The sequence below is a fragment of the Canis lupus genome, chromosome 20, assembly GCF_003254725.2.
Source record: "Canis lupus dingo isolate Sandy chromosome 20, ASM325472v2, whole genome shotgun sequence".
Classification (NCBI taxonomy): domain Eukaryota; kingdom Metazoa; phylum Chordata; class Mammalia; order Carnivora; family Canidae; genus Canis; species Canis lupus.
In genome coordinates this window covers 41,303,918-41,326,422 of record NC_064262.1, presented here as the reverse complement: position 1 = coordinate 41,326,422, position 22,505 = coordinate 41,303,918, and the positions used below count along the sequence as shown (strand labels likewise).

At 41.4% G+C, this 22,505-nt stretch overlaps 1 protein-coding gene across 33 annotated transcripts in view; it reads right to left on the bottom strand.

Annotated features, from left to right (window-relative positions):
* The window catches only part of MAP4 (microtubule associated protein 4), a 204,789-nt gene that overhangs the window by 40,595 nt on the left and 141,689 nt on the right, over positions 1-22,505 (bottom strand). For 18 of the 33 annotated variants that reach the window (XM_035703261.2, XM_035703268.2, XM_025455686.3 and 15 more), the window contains 5 exons: positions 19,251-19,364; positions 15,853-15,984; positions 14,182-15,339; positions 13,384-13,506; positions 7,861-11,199 (listed from right to left, as the gene is read on the bottom strand). In XM_035703261.2, the coding sequence (XP_035559154.1) occupies positions 7,861-11,199; positions 13,384-13,506; positions 14,182-15,339; positions 15,853-15,984; positions 19,251-19,364 (4,866 nt within the window). The remainder of the gene's footprint in view (positions 1-7,860; positions 11,200-13,383; positions 13,507-14,181; positions 15,340-15,852; positions 15,985-19,250; positions 19,365-22,505) is intronic. The other 15 variants (XM_035703275.2, XM_035703276.2, XM_025455691.3 and 12 more) reach the window with 3 other exon arrangements.

Below are 22,505 nucleotides of genomic sequence, written 5' to 3'. Positions count from 1 at the left end.
CCGTCTTAGGATTCAGCAACTATACCATAATCTTATGTGCCTTTCCTGGAATTACCAGAAAGCGAGATGACCAGTCCATCTTTGCCATCAGGGTGTCCAGCAGTTGGATACACATTAAGTAGGCTGTCAGTAAAGTTCTCTCAGTGGAAGGATGAATGGATTCCTTTTATATGGACTCCGTATCATTTGACCTGACCCTTCCTATCATTAAACTAATCTAGAGAGGTTCTGGAAGGTCCTTTGGGTTAAAGACTTATGTTCCATTCTGAGTCTAAGGAAAGTGCATAGATTCCCATGTGTCTGGTCCGGAGGTAGTTTCTAAGGCTCTTTTTATCAGACCATATAATGACATGTCTAGCTCCCAAGCGTGTTGGCACAGCTTGAAGGTCTCTGATCTCAGCAGATGCACTGGCAGATGTTTCTGTTTTTGCCTGTGCCTTGAGCTAGTATTCAACCTGTTTAGGGCCTTGGTTTTGATATGTTCCACAACTGGTTTCTCTGCATCTTTCCTATCGGTTACCAAGGCAACAAAGTACTTTCCAGATTGACCAAATGTTCCATTATTGTCTCCAGGAAACAATTTCTAATAAATTATCATTATAATAACAGTCAATAATTCTACTGATCACAATGATTGATGATACTCTTTATTAATAAACCTGAGGCTATGAAGTTGCAATCTAAGTTTCTTACCTGGAAGTAAATTATGTGTTTATACACACATACATATATACAAAAACATTTCAAAGCCATATTTTACTGAACTTCTGAAACATTTCTTAGTACATGTTTAACTCGAGAAAACTGATTCTCCCTAATTAAGCTTCAAAGATTGGGAAGCAAATAGGATCAAAAAACAAGCCAGCAATCTAACTTATGTGACTCCTGATAAAGATAATTCGCATTTTGGGACTCACAAAATGGAGGTCTGGCTCACATCACAAATCCGAAGCTTAAAAATCTAAGTCTGCATTTTTTGGGACATGCCTCAGTTTAAGGAAACCTGACATGCCAATCACAACCCTCTACCTCAGCGTTAGCTAGCTTACCTTACCCTAGAAAACAGGGCCTGCTAGCCTTATAAGGAAATCACTGACCTCTTGGTCATGCTGTTACACAGTGCCTCTTGTAATGCTATAAAACTTACTCTTGCCCAAAATCCATCTGGAAGAGAGCACCTCTCCTTGTTAGGCACCGTACTCCTCTAATCCGTGGATTGTTTTCCTTTGAATAAAGGACCTCAAACTCCTTACTAAATTGTACTATTTTTGTCATTTGACATCCTAAAACATTAAAATATTTATAGATGGAAAGTCTCCCAAGAAGTAGGACTTGGAAATTCTAACCTTTTGTTCTTCTAGCATAGTACCGACCCTCCCATGGCCTCCCAGAAAAAGAAAAGAGAAGCATCCAACTAAAATAGGTAATCTCACCCCTCTTGATCTCTTCCACCATAAAGTCTAAGATCCTCTGCTTATGGAGGCAACACATGGCTCCCAGGATCCTTTGAGAGTTTATATTCTTCCTCTCAATCTCATCTCAAAATGTCTCACATATCTCCCTGTTTCCCAATTTGATTTATATGCCAGTCACTCCAAAATATTTGCTACTTCTCAAAATAGTCCATGCACTTGTACTTCACTATGCCTTTACACAGTCTATCCCCTAGAACGCTTTACTTGACTTGGCTCCATAAACTCATAGGTCACTAGAACTTGTATTATGGAACTTCTTTCACTAGAGTAAATTATCTGTTTATGTGTTTATCTTCCTATTCTAGAATCCCTGAGGAGTAGAGAATGTTTCATTAATCTACCCTTAGAATGTGGGAGTAATGTTACCCAGTGTCTATTGAATAAATGGACTAAATACTAAAAAGTCCAAATTATGCTGAGTGTCCACTATTTACAAAGCAATAAGCAATGTTTGTGTGACAATTAGATTTCTGTCTAAACTTATGCAAATTACCATCATTGTTAAACAGTTTAAAAACTAACAATTTCAATCTGCTCACAGGTGAAGTGACCTGTTCCAACATCTGAGGTTAAAATACAGGGTAAGGAAAATAAAGGGAAATGCAATAAAGGAAAGACCTCTTTATTATCCACTTCATATTTTACTTTATCTTATTATTATTATTTTTTAAGATTTTATTTTTCAGTATCTCTATACCCAGTGTGGGGCTCAAACTTCTAACCCCCGAATCAAGAACTGCCTGCACTACCAATTGAGCCAGCCAGATTAATCTGCCCACTTCATTTTTTTTTTCACTTCATATATTAAAGAAGGAAATATATCCACAACATCAAGAATCAGGAGCTAAATTGTTTATCATTTGTTTTCTGAATCCTCCAATGCTACTGTCACCAGAAGATTAAAGTGACCAGCGAGGGGAGTGTGAGGGAAAGAACCTCATTTTTAAGTAGAAAAATTAATATTTGCTGGACTCATCTCGAAGAATATTCACATGTACTGGTCAAATGAGGCAAACAGTAGCCCAAACTCTTTGAGGGTTAAAAGAGTTTAAGACAATGCTGAGCTTCTTTTTTTTTTTTTTTTTTAGTAAAGTTGCCCTTTATTTTTTTTAATTTTCTTTTAAATTTATTTATGATAGTCACAGAGAGAGAGAGAGAGAGAGGCAGAGACACAGGCAGAGGGAGAAGCAGGCTCCATGCACCGGGAGCCCGATGTGGGATTCGATCCCGGGTCTCCAGGATCGTGCCCTGGGCCAAAGGCAGGCGCCAAACCGCTGTGCCACCCAGGGATCCCCACAATGCTGAGTTTCAAAAAATGGTAGCTACGTTGAGTTGTATGAATTTCCCATTACGGTTCTTTAATATATAGCCATTTTTTAAAAAGCCAGGGAATGAGCAGGTAAGTGGGAAGAAAGCAGAAAAAAAAGAGGTATTACCAAAGATACTTCTCCGGTTGTAAAATTGTAGCAAGTTTTAAGATTACAAATGTTTTTTTCATCTGCTGAGCATATTTTATTTATGAAACTGTTAGATCTGGGGTTTATAAATTACTTTGAGTTTCATGCCAAGAGAACTTCCCACCATAAACTGACATTCCCAGCTGTTGAAAGAAGGGCTCAGGCAAATTGAAGAAAAAGAAATGAAGCCAGGAAAAAGGAGGCCAGGCTCTAACTATGGCAAAGGGAAGGGCCTGTCTACAGGGATCTGTGGTGACTGTCACCCTCACAGCATATGCCAAGTGCACTGTCACTCACAGCTCTACCTGGCTGCCAGTGAAGCAACTGGTGCGAAGCAACAGCACAGACTTGAGTCCAGCAGAGGGTCGTCTTTTCACATCTGCTCTTCCATTCACAAAAAACAGTCCCAAAGGAAGGCCTTTTCTGCTGAGATGAGCTTCAATTTCCCCAAGTATCATGATCCTCCCTGCCTAGAACATGCTGAATATGTGAAGAAACCTTCTGCTAAAGTTGCCGTAAACTTGAGAGAAGCATGAAAACATAACGAGATGAAACATTAAGAGCGTATAGTTAGCAATATATTCACTTTCCCTATTTCCAAAGAGGATAAGACTAGCAAAAGAGAATTCATTTAGGGGCACCTGGGTGGTTCAGTCAATTGAGTGGTCAACTTTTGATTTCCACTCAGGTCATGATCTAACAGATGGTGGGATCAAACCTCGCGCTGGGCTCCATGCTCAGCTTGAATTCGGCCTGGTCCTTTCCCTCTCCCCTTTCCCCACTTTTTCTTCCTCTCAAATAAATAAATAAAAGATAATTCATTTGTAATTTTTAAAATGTCATTAGGCAGCATATATATGTAAAGCTCAATACTAGTTTTTAGGGAAAATACATGAATATATCCAACAAAGTTTCTGCCTGGAGAATAAAATGTTAGAGTCAAAAGACCTAGATCCCAATCCCAAATTAGCCTCTGATTCAAAATTTATGCCCTCATGATGTGTTTCCATTTCTCTACCTAAAAAAGTGTTTAGTTAGTGCTTAGATAGTAGAATAAAAATATAATGACTAATTGTCAACATTCATCTGTTTCTTATTAAGAACCTAAAATTTCTAGAAGGTTCCTTTGAGGCAAGAATGAGAAAAAGCACAAGCCTTAGAATCAGAAAGTCTTGGGTTCAAATTCTACTTCTGAGACTATATTATCTGCATGACTTTAATGTAAAGAGTCTCCATTTTCTCATCTGTAAAATGGAGAGAATACTTTATAGTACAGTTATGTGTATATGACTAGCTACCTACCCATCAATGGGTAATTAGGCACAGGGTATTCACTCAGTAGATGGTAGTTGCTATCAATCACTGGCAAGCTGAGGGCAGGCAGTTAACACGAATGCTCTGAAGTGAAGAACAAAGAAAACATTTAATAAGGCCAGGTCTAGAACCAATTATGGATGAAACCTCAGAGCCTACATAACCAATGGTGGTTGAGTATGATGGGCCAATCTGCCTGGTCTCCTATCACAAATCACTATACTCCCCATTCCACTCAGTTCCCTGCCTCAGAGCCCTAGCTTGCCTAAAGCTCTATTATCTGCACACTAATCTGCTTTCTGGACATGTTGGAATGAGCCTTACTAGAAACACACAAGTTATATGTGAAGAAAACATCAAAATACCAGTGAGGGAGGAGGGCATGGAAATCTGAATGTGTGAGGTTACTGAACATGGTGCCTTACTGTGTGGTTGGATAGAAAACCTCACCATACAAGACATCACCTCTTGGGTACCTGGGTGGGTTGGTCAGCTAAGCATCTGCCTTCTGTTCAGGTAATGATCCCAGGGACCCGGGATCAAGCCCTACATCAGGATCCCTGCTCAGCGGGGAGTCTGCTTCTTCCTCTGCCTCCGTCCCTCCTCCCTACTCATGCTCTCTCTCAAATAAATAAATAAAATCTTAGAAAAAACAAAAAACAAAAAAAAAACCCTCTAAGAAACCAAGACATCACCTCTCCCTAGGATAACCGACACATTTAATGTGATTCAAAGAAAAAGGCTGACTGGATTTTTATTTATTTTTTACAAAACGACATAATTCTCAATTTTATATGTAGTAATGAACAGGCAGGAAGAGTCAGGAAAACTCTACAAAACAGTAATAAGGTGAGAAGTGGGACTAGACCTATTAAATATGAAAATATATGATTATGCCACACTGTGCTACTGAAGCTTCAATGGAAAGACCAATGGATCCGGAAATAGACCAAACACACACAGGATTATACAGCATGACAACAGTGGCACTTCAGCAGGAGACAGATTAGACACCTGTTGATAGATGATCAAGTAATCCTACGTCACATCTCATGAACGACACAGACACACACACACACAGTCAATTCTACACTGATCAAAGATTCAAATGTGAAAAATTAAAAATAAAAATTATTTTTATAAACTCAGAGTAGGAATGGATGGATGCTTAACTGACTGAGCCACTCAGGCACCCCTAAATAAATTCTCTTTTGCTAGTCTTATCCTCTTTGGAAATAGGGGAAGTGAATATATTGCTAACCATATGGTCTTTTATAAACTTGATAATACACAAAGAAGTCACTTAATAAGTAAAACAGAATAAATCTATGCCAAGAAATAAATGTTCACCTATAAGATCAGCACACATAATAAAAAGTACACATCAGTGGAGAAAGTACAAAGAGGCTAGTGCGCATATTTGCAAGGGTGAGTACATCTCCATGGCCCTATGGGGGACACTGTGGCAACACCTGAAAAAATTACTAATACACAGTCTTCAAACCATAGAGTCTACTCCAGGGTCCCTTTTAATTACACAGATGTACTAGCATAAGTATGACATTCTATATATACAAGAACAGTCTATGTACTTTGTTTCTAATAAAGAAAAACTAACAAACACCTAAATGTCTACCAATAAAGAAGTGGTAAAGTCATTAGGTTATATCCACATGATTAAAATACTGTATACAGCTATTAAGTAAGAATGAGGGGCCCTTCTTTGTACTGATTTGTAAAGATCTGTAAAATAATTGTTAAATTTACAAAGCAAGGCACACCCCAATATGTATGGTGTCTCATCTGTATAAAATCCAGAAATATATATATCATTGCTACCTTATGCATAAATTCTCTGAAAGGATGTAAAAGACATGGTTATAATGGGGTGTCTCTGGAGAAAATTTGGATGGGGATTGATGGAGGGAGGCAGATTTACATTTAAGTGCATATCCCTTCATACCATGGGAATGAACTGATTCAAAATTACTTAAAAAAATTATCTATGAAGAAAAGAATAGATTATCCTTAGGGGAGAGGTGTGATAGAATTATACAAGAAACAACAAATTTTTTCCTGAAATCCACCATTCTCCCCTCAGCCACTCTGCAAGGCTGCCCCTAACATGTAGTCTCTCAGCTTGGTCCAACCAAGGAAGGGCCGTAAAAGTTCTGAAACTTCTGCTTTGCTCACTCAAGAATCAAAACAAATCCTTTTGCTACATTTCTTTGGAAATACTGAGCAAAAAGAAATGGCTAGCGTTCAGAAAATTTATTATGTTACCCTTGGTATCACTGTTGAAACTGAAGAACCAGTCTAAAAACTAAAACTAAAGAACTGGATAGAACACTGGAAATCCTAATGAAGGCCGGAAAGCCCTCTAACATATGACTTCATTTTCTGCCTTGGCAATAGGGTAGCTAATAGAAGATAAAAACAGAAAAGATGAGAATATCTTACACAGATAACGACCTTTACTATTCTCTACTTACACAGCATGTATTCTTTACTGGGTACAAATTCATGCAAAGCACAAACTTTCCCCAAAACGACAAGTCTGTATCATGCAACACATCATCCCTTGACGAAGCCTGTCCAAAACCCTAAGGCCAACCAGTGTTTGTTTTTTTTTAAATTCTGGAGTTAGTAGCTGCATCATGCAAGGTGAGAAACAGCATCATCTGAAGCTGAAAAACCTCAAAGGCTAGGAAACATTTTTTGAAGGTTAAGCTGAGGGAAGCCATGATTAGATGTGTACTTTTTAGGAAAAAAAGAAAGAAAACATTTCTAAATCTCGAAGGAGTCATCTTTCTCAATCTCATTCCAATTATTTGACTGAGGAGATCCAAAAGGGCAAAAATATGAGGACTCCCACACTGGCAAGTTTTATAAACTTGTCCGAGGATGCAGGCTGTCTTATGGCCAAAGACTATGCCCCAAACCCTGCCTGACATGCAACTGTGGCCAATGGCCGTGAAAAACAAACTGGTAGATGTGGCTGCATCACTGAGAGATCATATCCCACTTTTAGAAATGTAAAGTCTGTGCCTAGCAATGTTGGTTGGAAGTTAGTTACCGTGTCCTCTTTGGGGAAGACCATTTTCACTGACTAAGAGCAATTTGGATATTCAGTACCACAGCACAAGCTACAAATATATACAGACAAGAAAATAAATCCCACGCATACAGCTGGACCTGAAATGTTTTCTTTCCTCCTGTGAACCCTTATACAAAATAATGATTAAATCTGGCTGTAAGCTTTACACACAGGAGCCACATATACGTATGGTGTTTTCTTTTTAAATTTAAGAATAGTGGATGGTTATAGGACTTCCGCTAAACAATTTATTGTTTGAAATTCAACTTCCCCTCAAACTCAAGGTTCAGTGCTGGGTAAAAAGGCATGCAACCAAGTCACCAGCCTCTCAAGCTGGACACAGGGCATGCCTTGCCTGCCAAAAACACATAATTAGCAGTTACACATTTTCATGCCAACAAACCAAGGATTAAAAAGGATGATTAGAGTCTGGATGGAACCAAAGCACAAGCTCTTTGCCTTTTGGATGCTGACTCAAAAGCCACAAGCACACACATTTCCCATGGCAGTGTCATACCGCTGGTCTTCAGTTGCTTGGATCTCTCTCGTTCCTGGACTGTAGACTTTGGCAGAAGTGGAGTAAGGCCTCGAGACTTGGTTGGTCTCATGTAGCCCTTCATGGGTTCTGCCATTCTGCTTTTATCTTCCTTCTTCCCTTCTGGTGCCTTTGGCTCAGACTTTTCAGTCACTTTGTCAGGTGCCTCTGAGATCTTATCTTTGGGTTTTGGGAGTTCAGGATGCTTGGAAGTAGTTACTACTAATAAGTTCTCTACCACCTGCAATGGAGTAGCTGCAGCTCTGCCATCTAAGAAATCTGACTGGAATTCTGGTGTTGCCATGGAAGTTTGTTCTGAATCAGTGATTTTAGAAGCCGGGCTAACTTCTTCCACTTTATTTTTTTCACTTTTTGGAGGCAACAGGGCCCTATCTACCTCCTTATTCAAACTGTCTGGGTCCTTGGATTCTCGACTATCAGTATTTTGGTCCTCACAGAAATTGGGCTTTTGTGCTTTGTCTCCTAGTAAGTCAGGAATCTGAATGGGGGCAGAACCTTCTTCAGACTCTTTCTTTTTGTTAACTGGGTGTGTTGGAAAACTATTCCCATCTGCACATGTTTCCAAGACTCTGACCTCACCTGGAAGGCTTTGGTCTTCTACTGACACTCCAGAAAGAAGGTGTCCCTTTGCGAGCTCTGGGATTTTCTCTATCAAATGCTTCGATGCACCACTGGGTACTGACTCAGATCCTCCTAGCACATGTCCTCTATCCATTCCTGCTTCATTTTTTATGGGATCAGCAAACTCACCTTTATTCTTAAAACAGTTCCCTCCCTGGCAGTTAACTGTTTCTATGGCTGCTGTAAAAGTGAGGGCAACTCCTCCTCCTGTGCTTGCAGAAAGTGCAACAGCAGAGGGGGACTTGGGTCTTTCTTGATCTGGGACTCCACCTTTGATGCAGTTATCTACTGCTAATAATTTGGGTATCTGGGCCGGAGTGGTCTCTTGCTCACTTTCTGCCAAGATATTTGGAAAAGAATCACCCTCTTTTACTGTTTGAGAAGCAGGAGTGGGCAGTCCTTCACAGGCTGCTGACTCCAGAGCCTCTGGAGGGGCTGACTTATTCATCAACCCTGGTAGTGTTCTGGGGCAGGTAAATGTGATATTTCTATTTTCGTCCACATAGCCCATTCCTTCAGTTCTGTGGTCCCCTGTGGTTTCCATGGGAACATGTATTTTTGATGCATCTATCGTATTCTCCAGAAGATGCTTCTCGGGGAAACTATTTTTAACCTTTTTGCTTTTTCCATCATTGCTCCTTTTATTTGGTTTGTCAGCCACTGCAGCATGTCCCTTGGCTGCATCTGTCTTATTCTCTGCAGACAGAGCTGAAGGAACAAATCCTGCCCCCTGGGTTTGGCTTTGGCAGCTCACATCTGTCACCTTGGTATCGGGTTCAAAAACAGCAGAGTCCTTCACTATGTTTGTCTTGTTCCCACCAAGAGCCCCAAGCTCAAAAGAATTAACCTCATCATTCCTCCCCTTTTGGTCACCTACTTCCACTGTGGGAATAGCTGATGTATGTGAGGACAAAAGATCATGATTTAAGGGGAAAATGCAGCCTAAGTCCTTGTTTTGATGAGTAGTACTATCAGCATCTCTATCCTTCCCTACAAAAGGTGGGTTGGGGGTTTCCTCCTTGCACTCCATTCTAGCAGGCTGGGTGAAAGAATTGTTTTTGAACTTTTTGGTTTTGCCCTCATTACTCCTTTTTTTAGGCTTTTCAGAAATCCAGGGAGCTGCCTCACCACTCACCCAAGGACACTTTCCTTCCTTGTCCTGGTTACTGACACCCATATCTCTTTCTGTCCTAGTGCCAGAAGTCGTGCCTGACCCACTTCCCAAAGGAATAAACATGTGGGAGGTGCTGGCCCCCCACACGTCAGCTATCTCTGTAGGCTCCCCCATCACCACTGCCTCAGTGAGACTCACTATGGGCCCTGACTGCTTTGAAGAAAACAGTTCCTCACTCTTCTCCCCAGAAGTCACTCTTTCAGTTTTAGGGGCTGGCTCACTTGCTGCAAGAACAGCTGGGCCATCCTTCCAGCTGTCCAGAAGAAATGGTGGCTCAGATCTTGCTCTTCCCTTCCCAGAACTGGCTCTCACTTTCCCAGAACCTGCCCTTCCCTTCCTGCTTCTGCCATCCCCTGCCATTCTCTGAACAGGCTCTCTCTCTGGCCCAAGCATCTGAACTGCCACCTCATCCTGCGGCTGCCTAGAAGCCAAGGTGCCCATCTCTTGGCTTAGCTTGGGAAAAGCTTCCTTTGTTAGTTCTTTAATCTCTTTAGCTCCTTCAGAAAACCCTGTCTGTCTGTCCTTTTGCAATGTAGTCACTTTACCTTCATCATGCCCTTCTTTTAGACTACTTCCTAATGAGGAAGTTGCTGGCCAAGTGGGTGCCAGGTGAGGCAGTTCTTCTGCCACTGTGGGTTTTGAACACCCCCTCACAGCTTCTTGGTCTGAGAGAGGAGAGCAACCCTCTTTGGGTGTGATCTCCAAAGGAATTTCTACTTTGTGTGCAGAAACTTGTGTTGGGGGTCCTTTCAGATCAGGTGAGCCTACTGTTTGGCTTTCATCCACGGGGGTTTTCAGGTGGGGTGCGGGCCCTGGTTGGCCTTCACCTGGCTGCAGCCATTTCTGGCCCCGGCCCAGGGGTACTGACTGGCTACCACTGACCTCTGCTTCTACTCCTGGCTTGGGCTGAGACCTTCCTGCAGTTTTCAGGGGTTCTTCCAAAGGACACGAAGGAATGCTGACACTTTCTGAGACAAAGTTCTCAGCTACCAGCTTCGTGGCTCTGGACTCCACTTCACATTCCTTTTTGAAGTTTCCTCTGGATGCCAGTCCATATTCCATGCCCATAGCAGTAGGCAGGCTGGGAGGAACACCTGACTTCTGTGGGTCTACTGCAAAGGGATGACCTTTACGGTCATCTGCACTGTCATCATCCCAAGGTCCCCCAGCCCGGACTTGAGGATATCTCTTTTGCTTTGGTTTCTTCTTTTTTTTCTTCATCATCATTGGTGCACTATCTATATCCCAGGCCTCCCTGCCAAGATCTCGCTTGGGTTCAAAGAAGTCAACATGAATAGTTTTCCTTTGGCTCCCCAGCTCACCACAGGAAGACGAACCAGAGACCCAACCCAACTCAGACAAAGAGCAGGTGCCCAGCCCGGGATCAAGAGTCTTCCGTGGAGAAGAGACTCCCAGCAGCTCAGAAGGGACCCTGGCAGGCCTGGGCCGAGTGGACCTGCGGTCACTGGGTCTGCATACTTGTTTGTCTTGTGTGGGAGGGGTACCTGTAATACATGAAGTTGGCCAAAATTCCAAACAAAAAACTTCTTGTTATTGTTTAAAAAAAAAAAAAAAAAGGTCCATTTAACTGACTTAACTGACTCAGTTAAGTCTATTTCACCAACCCACATACTAATTTATTTAGGAAAATAGTTTTTTCTAAAATATTTCTTACCCTTAACTGGGATTAGCAAATATTTAACAAAGATCATCATCTCAGGTAAAGAAAAAAAAATTCAAACCAAGATCTTCAAACCTTCTATAATAAGTAGTGTCTGTAAATTTCATCAGCTACTTACTTATATTTATCATTATTTTTAATTGGTACATAATCCTCAGTTCTGCAACAAGATGGTAAGCTCCTGCCTCTTTTTGCTGACATGTGTTAATCAACTGAATGAAATACATATGATTTTGTGCAGAATTTATAATTCTAAGAGTCTGTCACCAATATTATACTTGTCAAGCTAACCAGATCAACTTTGGGAAACAGACCAGGAGGCCAGACTTATGCTACTGGGGGGGAGAAGGAGGAAGAAGAAAAAAAGAGACTGAATTAGTTATTTTGGCTAAAGAAACATCTTCATCATTCCAGAACCAAAGCCTCCTACTTTGAAAGACAAATGTGTTAGATTTCAATGTTCTGTTCCTAAATGTACTTCCCAAAAGATAGAAAAATATACATAATGCCCAGAAGGGTAATGAATTAGAACAGTTAGGATAAGTATCCTTGGAAAAGTTTCAAGAAATCAAGTTGTCCAACCTCTTATCTCCAAGTCAATGCAGCATGGATTCAAGATTCTGGGAAGAGACTCACTAAGAGCAGGTGTAGGATAGCTCTTGTCAAGCCTGATCCAATGAAATGACTTCAGAGAACATTGAAACACTTAAATAGTACTTTCTGTTCTTGTTTTTACCCTCTAATGTCCTACAAATCCAATCCTTTATTTAACATCTCAGGTCAATTACTGCTTCTTTCAAGAAAGTGCTAGGTTTCAGTACCCCACAACATTTATAACATTTAATTTGGCAACCAACCAGCTATTTGATGCTATCTCTTAATATTATTTAATTGAATTATTATATGAATCTTTGGCTACAAAGTTCATGCCTGGCAACTTTCCTCACCATCCAGGCTATGATGTAACAACACAAGGGCAAGGACCCAGAGTTCAATATCTATATCCCTTAGCATGGTATATTTTGTATACAATAAGGATTTGATAAATCTTTATTGATATGCTGAGTCACTAAGACAACATTAAAAAAAAAATCACTTTATTTAGCTCCTACTTGGGGCTAGACAGTATGTAAGCACTTTAGCATCTCAGTGAAATAAGTCACGGTCCCTGCCCTCGAGTTTACATTCTAATCAGTCACAGAAAAGTAAGCAGAGAATCATTAAGTTGATAATCATACATACATGCTTTGACTTATATCTAAGACATGCAATCTTAAAGTTCACTGAATGATCGAACTCCAAGTTAGAAAGTACCTTGGAGCAGTGCCTCTCAAAGTTTAGTGTGTATAAGAATTGTCTGGAAAACTTATTAAAATGCTTATGAAGGTCTGAGGTGGAATCGAGGACGATGCATTTGTAATAGGCAGATGCTGTTGGGTCATAAAACACACTGTATCTAACACGGGCTTATTAGCAAAGGTTTACAGAACATTTGACCAACATATTCCTCATATAGCTGAATAAATGGAGATACAGGGAAGTTAAATAACCTACTCAAGACCACACAGCATATAATATTGAACAGTTGAACTGGGCTAAAATTTAGATGTCTTGGGACACCTGGTGGGTCAGTGGTTGAGTGTCCTGGGATTGAGTCCCACATCAGGCTCCCTGCAGGGACCCTGCTTCTCCCTCTGCCTATGTCTCTGCCTCTCTCTCTGTCTCTCAGGAATAAATAAATTAAAAATCTTAAAAAAAAAAAATTTAGATGTCTTGAGTTGATGTAGTGATAATTTAAAAATACGTAAAAACAAAAACAAAAACAAAAAACTATGTAACCAGCTGACCTTATGCCCAAACAAGACAAAAATCTATCTAAGAAAGAGAATGGACTTCATAAACAATACTGCTAATTACTATCACAAAAACTAAGAACAGCATCCACCACCACCAACCCATTGCTCCCAGTTGAAGCAGTTTCAGATTCCACTTGGTATCCCTAACTTACCTGAGATCTCTGAAGAAAGTTCAGGAGGTTGGCTACTGAATGGTTTCTTTTGCTTTTGTTTCTCTAACACAGAATCGTCATCTGTTGGCAAGTTGTACTTCTGGCCCATGGCTGGGACTGGTTCTAAGCGTAACAGTAAATACCACAGATTTTAGAGCAGCACTACTTAAGCTCTTTCTCCACCTTTCAGAAACTGGAAGCAGGAATAGTTTTGGAGGGATTGAGGGAGGGATGCTCCTCTGAGGGCAGCAGAGAGATAGCTAGAGTGGTAGGTAGAAGGTGAAATTGGGAAACTTTTTGTCTTAAATGGGAAAAATATCAAATATTTGGATGTTGGTGGGAATGATTCAATGGATGGGGGCAAAAACTGGTGAGAGGCAGGAAAGGAAGGAATGTCTAGGCTAGGGCATACTTAAGCAGGCAAGAGGATGTGGGATCTAATGCAAAATAGAAAACAGCCTTATTAATGAGGCGCAGAGATGGCTTCCTTCCAGTAACAGGAGTGAGGCAGAGACTTGGAATCTAGTATATAAGCAGGTAGGGAGACGAGATAGCAAAAGTCTCTTTTACTGAACATTTTCTTTTGTTGCTTAAATTATCAACAAGGAAAACAAATTAGCAGAGAAAGGAGGAGGGTGCTGGGAATGGGAAGAGGACGGAGGTGAGAAAGTCTAGAATGTGTATAAACAGAGCAAAATACAGTGTAACGGTCTTTATATTCTCTAGAACATTTGTCCCTTACCCTTCTGGAGACTACCCCATGGGAGACAGAAATACTGAGTAAACATAAACCCGTACCTGGAGAAATGATAAAAGTAGATGCAGCTGACTGCCCCTCATCCTTGGGAGATTTTAACTGGGACGCCTTGCTTATTTCTTCCTGTGTCCATGGAGTGTCCATGTCCTTAGCTGGAACTGGTGCCACCTCTGTTTCTGAGAGTGGTGCAACATCCTTGGCGGGATTCACATTGTTGGCCAGGATCACCTCTGTCCCAGGGGGCAGAGCCACATCCTTAGTCAGGGCTACCTCTGTTTCTGGAGGCTGAGGCACATCCTTGGTCAGGGTCACTTCCGTTTCTGGTGGCACTGCCACATTCTTGTCCAGGGCTACCTCTGTTTCTGGAGGTGAAACCATGTCCTTGCCCAGGGCCAACTCTGTTTCTTGGGATGGAGACACATCCTTGCCCAGGACCATCTCTGATTCTGGGGATGGAGCCACGTCCTTCACTGGGGTCTTTTCTATATCTGGATATAGAGCAATGTCCTTGACTGCAGCCACCTTTGTTTCTGGGGGCAGTGGCACAACCTCAGTCAAGATCACCTTGGTTTCGGGAGGCAGTGCCATGTCCCCAGTTGGGGCCACCTCTGTTTCTGGGGACAAAGCCACTTCCTTGGCTGAAGGTATTTCTGTGGATGATATAACATCTTTAGCCAATGCCACTTCTATTTCTGAGAGTGATACCACACCCTTGGCTGGGGCCATCTCTCTGTCTGTGCATGGTACCGTGCCCTCATCTGGGGACAAATCCATTTTTATAGGTGGTGCTCTCTCTGTTTCTTTGAATGATAATATATCCTTGGCTAGGGCCACCTCTGTTTCTGGGGGTAGTACCACATCCTTGGCTAATGATACATCTTCTTCTCTGGACAATACGACATCCTTAACTGGAGCTTCTTCTGTTTCTCTGGGCAGTACCATGTCCTTGACTAAGGCCATATCTGACTCCATAGATGATTCTATGTCCTTAGCCTGTGTCACATCTGATTTGGGAGATACTTCCATGTCTTTAGCCAATGCCACCTCTATTTCTGTGGCTGGTGCCAGGTCCTCAGCTAGAGCCATCTCTGTTTCTCTAAATGGTGACATGTCAGCAGCCTCCAGGCCCCTCATGGTTTCCAATGCTTCTGCTGGTGCCCTCTCTTCTGCTGATGTCATTTCTACCTCTTCAGCTGGCTCTATGGGAAGTAAGTTGGAAATTTAGGACTCATCACTGTGTGCTCATAGCTCTGCATTCAAAACTTACTTTCTGAGAACACAGGAGTATCTAGATTTTGTGACCATAATACCCTAAACATAATACCCTACTCTTTCATAGTCCCGGTACTGAGAAGAACAGGATACCGAGAGAGTACATAGTAGAGAAGGAAAAGAAAAAACACAGGTTTAAAAACAGCAGCAGCCCAGGCACACAGCTATTTTAAGAATGGGAACCTGTGGCACATCTAGAAAAAACCTCTAAGGCATAAATCTGCACTGAATTAAAAAAAGATTTTCTGTGCCCACGAACTCCAAGTGTTGTATTTCACCCACACCTTCATTCCTTCAGCTGTGAAATCAGTAATTAAAGGAATAAAAGCATTTGTGATAGTTCTAAAATGTTTATCTATACTGCTGTACACTGCTAAAAATGAAGTCTGGTGATTTAAATTATGATACTGTAACCATTAAGTGATAAAGAGAGCTTCTACCTGTGGGCTGCAGAGGCTGTGGTGTGGCCATTGGGGAAATGAAGGATTCTGAATGTGGAGAGTTTGGGGCTTCCATGGGCCACCCCTGAGGAACAACAGCTGCAGGAGAAAATGTGCCACAGGGAAACAGACCTAATATTGAAACACAAACAGATTTTTGAAACTGGGTCAGTAATGAGGGAAAAAAGGCATTTGATATTGAAAATCAGCTTTGTATACTGCCATAATGACAAAGACCTAAGGACTAATGAAAAACAAAGCAAGAGAGTTTTAAAGTAAAAATTGTTGATGTTTTTCAGGTTTTGGTAAATTGTTACCTGGCTGTCATGCCATTGGTCAGCATTAACTAGGAACCTTCTACAGCATATTGCAAGGAGTCAAAGTACCAAAGATGAAGCTCTAGCACCAAAAATATCATAACTGGCACAACACAATGTACAGTAAGGAATTGTGACTCTTGATTTCCTCATCTGTAAAATGAGATGAATGCCTTCCTCTGCAACATTACACAACAGTTCTGTGAAAATGTTTGTAAATTATTTAGAAAGAGACAAATGTAGAAGGATTATTATCATGCTAGCCTCTGTCAGACATAATAGGGGATTTAATATCACATGGTCCTTGCCATCAAGAGTATTACAATTTAGCTAGAGGGGCAAGACAAACATATATTAAATACTGTATAGGGGGCACTTGGGTGGCTTAGTTAGTTTGAGTGTCTGCCTTTGGCTTGGGTCATGATCCCAGGGTCCTGAAATTGAGCCCCGCACCAGACTCTGCTTGATGGGGAGCCTGCTTCTCCCTCTGCCTCTCCCTTCTTGCACTCCTCCTGACTTGTGCTCATTCTTGCTCATTCTCTCTCAAATAATAATCTTGAAATGTCATTTTAAAAAAAGTTTAAAAAAATACTGTATAGTATGGACTAAGTGCTCCAAGAGTTTAAGAACAACCATGAGGATCAGAACAGCTACAGAGGCTTCAGAGGAGAAGCAAGAGCAGGAAGAGAGGAGAGAGTAGTCCATTTCAAGGACGGAGGACACTGAGCAAAGAAAAGTATGAAAATGCCAGTAGGACAAGAATGTTTCTGCAACTATCAAATCAGTTGGATTCAAATAGATCTTGCAAACCAGAGAGAAAACAGGATTAGAGCGAACAATGGAAGAAGGATCTGGAAAGCCAGAGAAATTTAGACTTGAAGGGCAAAAAACAGTCTTTTAAGGTCTTAATGAAAAATGAGATGATAAATATAGAACAGGGACCCAGTGACCAACGCAACAGGTATGTCTGGAATGAATTTAAAAGGGAGCAGGAAGTCTGTCAGGAGACTCCTGAGGTGGCCTAGATATGAAGGGACAGGGGCTTCTACAGAGGAAGGCAGAGGGAGCATAAAGGAAGAGAACAAGATGCTGTAAAGAAGTCAGTGGGACTAAATGACTTGCTAGCTGGCAAGCTGAAAAATACAGGAGTCAAAGCCACAATCAAAACGTCAGGTGACTACATGGATAGCATCAACATGGATAGCATCAACATTAACTTATATGACATCTTTCCCCCTAGATCCTCAGTTCAAAGAGAAGCATAATTACAACATATTATTAGGCATGAGCTTTACAAATACAAAATTATAAGCATTATTGGAAGTGGGACTTATTGGCAATAGGTACTGAAGGAAACCAGAATGTCACTACAAAATATGCCTCTTTGACATAAAAATTATTTTGAACTGAAAGCAATTAGGGAGCAATAAACCTAGAAAAAGCTCCCCACTTTCTGCCTAAGGGCAGGATATAAATTCTCTTCTTCTGGGAGACAGACTATCAGCCCAGAGAGAGCACCAGAGGAACCTGCAAACAAACTTTACTCCACTGGTTCCCTCTCACGCATTTTTTTTTTAATTTTTATTTATTTATGATAGTCACACATCGAGAGAGAGAGAGGCAGACACATAGGCAGAGGGAGAAGCAGGCTCCATGCACCGGGGGCCCGATGTGGGATTCGATCCCGGGTCTCCAGGATCGCGCCCCGGGCCAAAGGCAGGCGCTAAACCGCTGCGCCACCCAGGGATCCCTCTCACGCATTTTTTTTTTTCTCACGCATTTTTTACCCACAGTTTGCCACTCATGGAAGCCTAAAAACTGCATTCCTTTGTCTTGTCATTTCTTTTCTTTTTTAAAAGATTTTATTTATCTATTCATGAGAGACACACACAGAGAGAGAGAGAGAGGCAGAGACACAGCCAGAGGGAGAAGCAGGCTCCATGCAGGGAGCCTGACATGGGACTTGATCCCGGATCTCCAGGATCATGCCCAGGGCCGAAGGCGGGGCTAAACTGCTGAGCCCCTGGGGCTGCCCTTTTTTTTTTTTTTTCTTTAAGATTTTATTTATTCATTTGATAGCAAGAGAACACAAGTAGGAGGAGAAGAGGGAGAAGTAAGCTCCCTACTGAGCAAGAAGCCCAAAGCCAGGCTTGACTCCAAGACCCGAGGATCATGACCTGAGCTGAAGGCAGATGTCTAACCAGTTGAGCCACCCAAGTAACCCTTTCCTTTCACTTCTTTACACATTTACTGTTCTTTGTTGAAGATGCTATATAAATTTAAATTCTAAGCTACCACTTTGCGTTACTTTTCTCCCGTATGATGGATTCTGCATGTGTTAACAAACTGTCTCCTGCTAATCTGTCTTTTTGTTAAGAGTCCCAGCTAAAAACCTAAGATGGTAAGAAGTAAAGTTTCACTTCCCTCATGGTATCCTGGCCACATTCACGTTAAAAGTTATACAAAACCAGGAATAAGGATACTACTAATTGAGAAATAAGACATGTTTAATGTTTACTAAGTACCAGATGTTATGAGAAGTGCTCTTATAAAATTCTATTTAATTGTCACCACATCTTTAAGGCAGGAACAAGCGCTGGCCCCACAGATAAAGAAATCACAGTTTAGAGAGGACATAACTTGCCTGAGGTAATGAGCTGGTATAATGTGGAGATAGAATCTGGCCCTATCCAGCCCCAGTGGCGCAGCGGTTTAGCGCCGCCTGCAGCCCAGGGTGTGATCCTGGAGACCCAGGATTGAGTTCCACGTCAGGCTTCCTGCATGGAGTCTGCTTCTCCCTCTGCCTGTGTCTCTGCCTCTCTCTCTCTCTCTCTCTCTCTGTCTGAATTAAAAAAAAAAAAAAAAAAAGAATCTGGCCCTATCGTATAGTATTCAAGATCCAATGAGAGGAGGTGAGCAGACCCTGAGCAGCTCAACTAAATTCTCTCCTGAGACCAATCTAGAAAGAGCCTTGTTACAGCTAGAGCCAAAAAATATGAGTGGTTAAATTCAAAGGTGATGGGTAAAAGTCCATCTTAATTGTTTGGAGTTAACCAATCAATCTAGTTGAAGAAATCATACCATAACTGTCTTGCAGGGGATCATTTCGTTCTGTAAATGCTGCAGCACTGGTTGTTCCACTGGGGAGAAAGAGAAAATCCTCCAGGCCATCATCATGGTGCATCTTAAAAGGATCTGGAATAAAGAAGGAATTTAAAACTCATTCAGTGAATATAGCTAAAAAGATTAGCATTTCTTACATTATGATGAATACTGATTGGCTACATTTGTGTCATCAATAGAAGTTAAATAAATTGAGATAATATGTGACTGAACATGGTAAAGAATATGTAATCTCATATTCTCTAAGATTTGATTATCTGAATCAGCTAACAAATAAAAAACCAAAAGCACAACTAATACTCAATTCTATAATATGTTTAGAGTTGAAAGTACAGATATAATTAAACTTTCAATATATATTTAGACATTCATTTTAGGTTATATGGGGGGAGGGGAAGACAGCCAGACAAGTAAAGACAATACCTCATGTGGACTTTATGAAGAAAACTACCTTTAAAGAACTGTCTGAATAAAACAAGGTGAACAGCTGGCATCTTAAGAAGAGAAATAAACTCTAGAATCAGAAGTTGCCGTAAGTAAAGACACTCAAAACATCAGGGAAACTGCCTTCTTATACGAGAAAAGAGCAAAGCCAGTCACAAAGCCAGTCAGGCCAAGCAAAAATTTTGCTAAGGGACGCTTGCTATGATGAGCTCTGAGTGTTATATGTAAGTGATGATTCACTGAATTCTATCCCTGAAACCAATATTACACTATATGTTAACCAACTAGAATTTAAATAAAAATTGTCCTGTGTGTTCATTGCTACTAGCACATCTACTTCCTTGAGCAGACAGATCAGCATGTATTCCAATGCAAGCAAAGGATAATCAGCCTTTAAACTGTGGATACTGTTTCCAAATTACTTTAAAGTGGCTTCCTTTCTTTTTGATCTTTAGTCATGAAATGGTCATAAGACATTTCTGCCCTGAAGCAGAAATTAAATATTAAGAATGCGATGGTCAACAGAACTTTGAGAAATGTACTAAAAGATTTGTGATTTAATCTTTCTGATATTCTGGGATCCCTGGGTGGCGCAGCGGTTTGGCGCCTGCCTTTGGCCCAGGGCGCGATCCTGGAGACCCGGGATCGAATCCCACATCAGGCTCCCGGTGCATGGAGCCTGCTTCTCCCTCTGCCTATGTCTCTGCCCCCCCCCCCCGTGACTATCATAAATAAATAAATTAATTAATTAATTAATCTTTCTGATATTCTACACTGGAAAGGTTTGTGATCAGCATGGTTTTATTCTAGGTACCAGAAAGGGGGATAATAGCATGCTTTTTCTCATTGCCCTTAGTATAAAATATACCCTTAATATAAAATACGCCAATCCTACAATAAATTCTTTATTAGAGAAAAAAAAAAAGAATTCAGCTTCTGGGGCAGGTAGCTTAGTCAGTTAAGGATCTGCCTTCAGTTCAGGCCATGATCCCAGGGCCCTAGGATGGAGCCCTGCATTGAGTGCTCTGCTCAGTGGGGTGTCTGCTTCTTCCTCTGCCCTTCTCCCTGCTTGTGCTCACTTTTTCTAATAAATAAGTAGTATCTTTAAAAAAAATCTGCTTCTAAGGAGGCCTTCTCAAAATTTGCACACATCTGAATTACCCTGCAGCCTTAAAGAAACACTGATTGCTAGGCCCTAAGAATCTGATTTCTAACTAGTTCCTTGGTGGATCCTAGTGACTCATTCCCTTCAGGGGCTTCATTTGTCAGAGGCAAGCTGTACCACCCTCTTCTAGTTAGGGTTGTCAAGATCAGGGGAGACCATGGCACTGGTAAGTATAAACAAGCAGAAGGCAAACTAAGAACTGTTGGGGATGGAGGAGACCCCAATGTTGCTTCGCCAGAACAGCAGGGGAGCTGGGAAGAGAGATTATAACCATTCATTCTCTCCAGTATCACTTGGTTTGGGGTGGTTGCTTGCTTGTTCTGCTTCTTGCACTTCCACTGAAGGAAAACAGGAAGCCTAAACCATCAAGGAGAGTAATTGTATGGTGTGCATATGAGGATGGAAGATTTGCTAACTTGCATGTAAAAATGAATGGTTTCTAACCAAGTTCCGTCATTTACTTATTTTTTACGGAGTGCCTCTAATATGGCAGAGCCTGTGTGCTCTAAAAACCCAGAGGAGGGACGCTTGGGTGGCTCAGCGATTAAGCATCTGCCTTTGGCCCAAGGCATGATTCTGGAGCCCCAGGATCGAGTCCCACATCGGGCTCCCTGCATGGAGCCTGCTTCTCCCTCTGCCTATGTCTCTGCCTCTCTCTCTCTGTGTCTCTCATGAATAAATAAATATAATCTTTAAAAAGAAAAAAAAAAAAAAAAAAGGGAAGGGATCCCTGGGTGGCTCAGCGGTTTAGCACCTGCCTTTGGCCCAGGGCGGGATCCTGGAGTCCTGGGATTGAGTTCCACATCGGGCTCCTTGCATGGAGCCTGCTTCTCCCTCTGCCTGTGTCTCTGCCTCTCTATCTGCGTCTATCATGAATAAATAAATAAAATCTTAAAAAAAAAAAAAAAAAAAACAGAGGAGATGCAGAAGGTCAGGGCTGAGAACATTTAGCAGAGCAATATTTTCGTTCAAGAAGATCTTCACCTGATAAATACTTAAGCTGAAAACTAAAGAAATGAGTGGTTACAGGGAGAAGACCTTTTCTCCATCTATATTCACTCCCTCATAGTGATCTCATTTAATCCTACAGTTTAAAATCCTGTAACTTAGTAATACTCAAATTTGTACCTCGAGACATCTAGAACTCACCCCTTATATCTTAACTTTCTTTTTTAAAAGATTTTATTTATGTATTCATGAGAGAGGCAGAGACATATGCAGAGTGAGAAGCAGACTCCCTGAGGAGAGCCCAATGCGGGGACTTGATCCCAGAACCCTGGGACCATGACCTGAGCCAAAGGCAGATGCTCAACCACTGAGCCACCCTGGTGCCCCTCTTGGCTTTCCTAAAATTGCCAATCCTTTTTTTTTTTTAAGATTTTATTAATTTATTTTATTTGACAGAGAGAGAGTGAGTGAGAGAGCACAAGCAGGGGGGAGCAGCAGAGGGATAAGTAGGCTAAGTAGGACGCGGGGCTCAATCCCAGGACCCCAAGAACATGAACTGAGCTGAAGGTATATGCTTAACCAACTGAGCCACCCAGGCACCCCTAGATTACCAATTTTTAATATATAAAATAAAGTCAAAATGTAACATGCTTCCC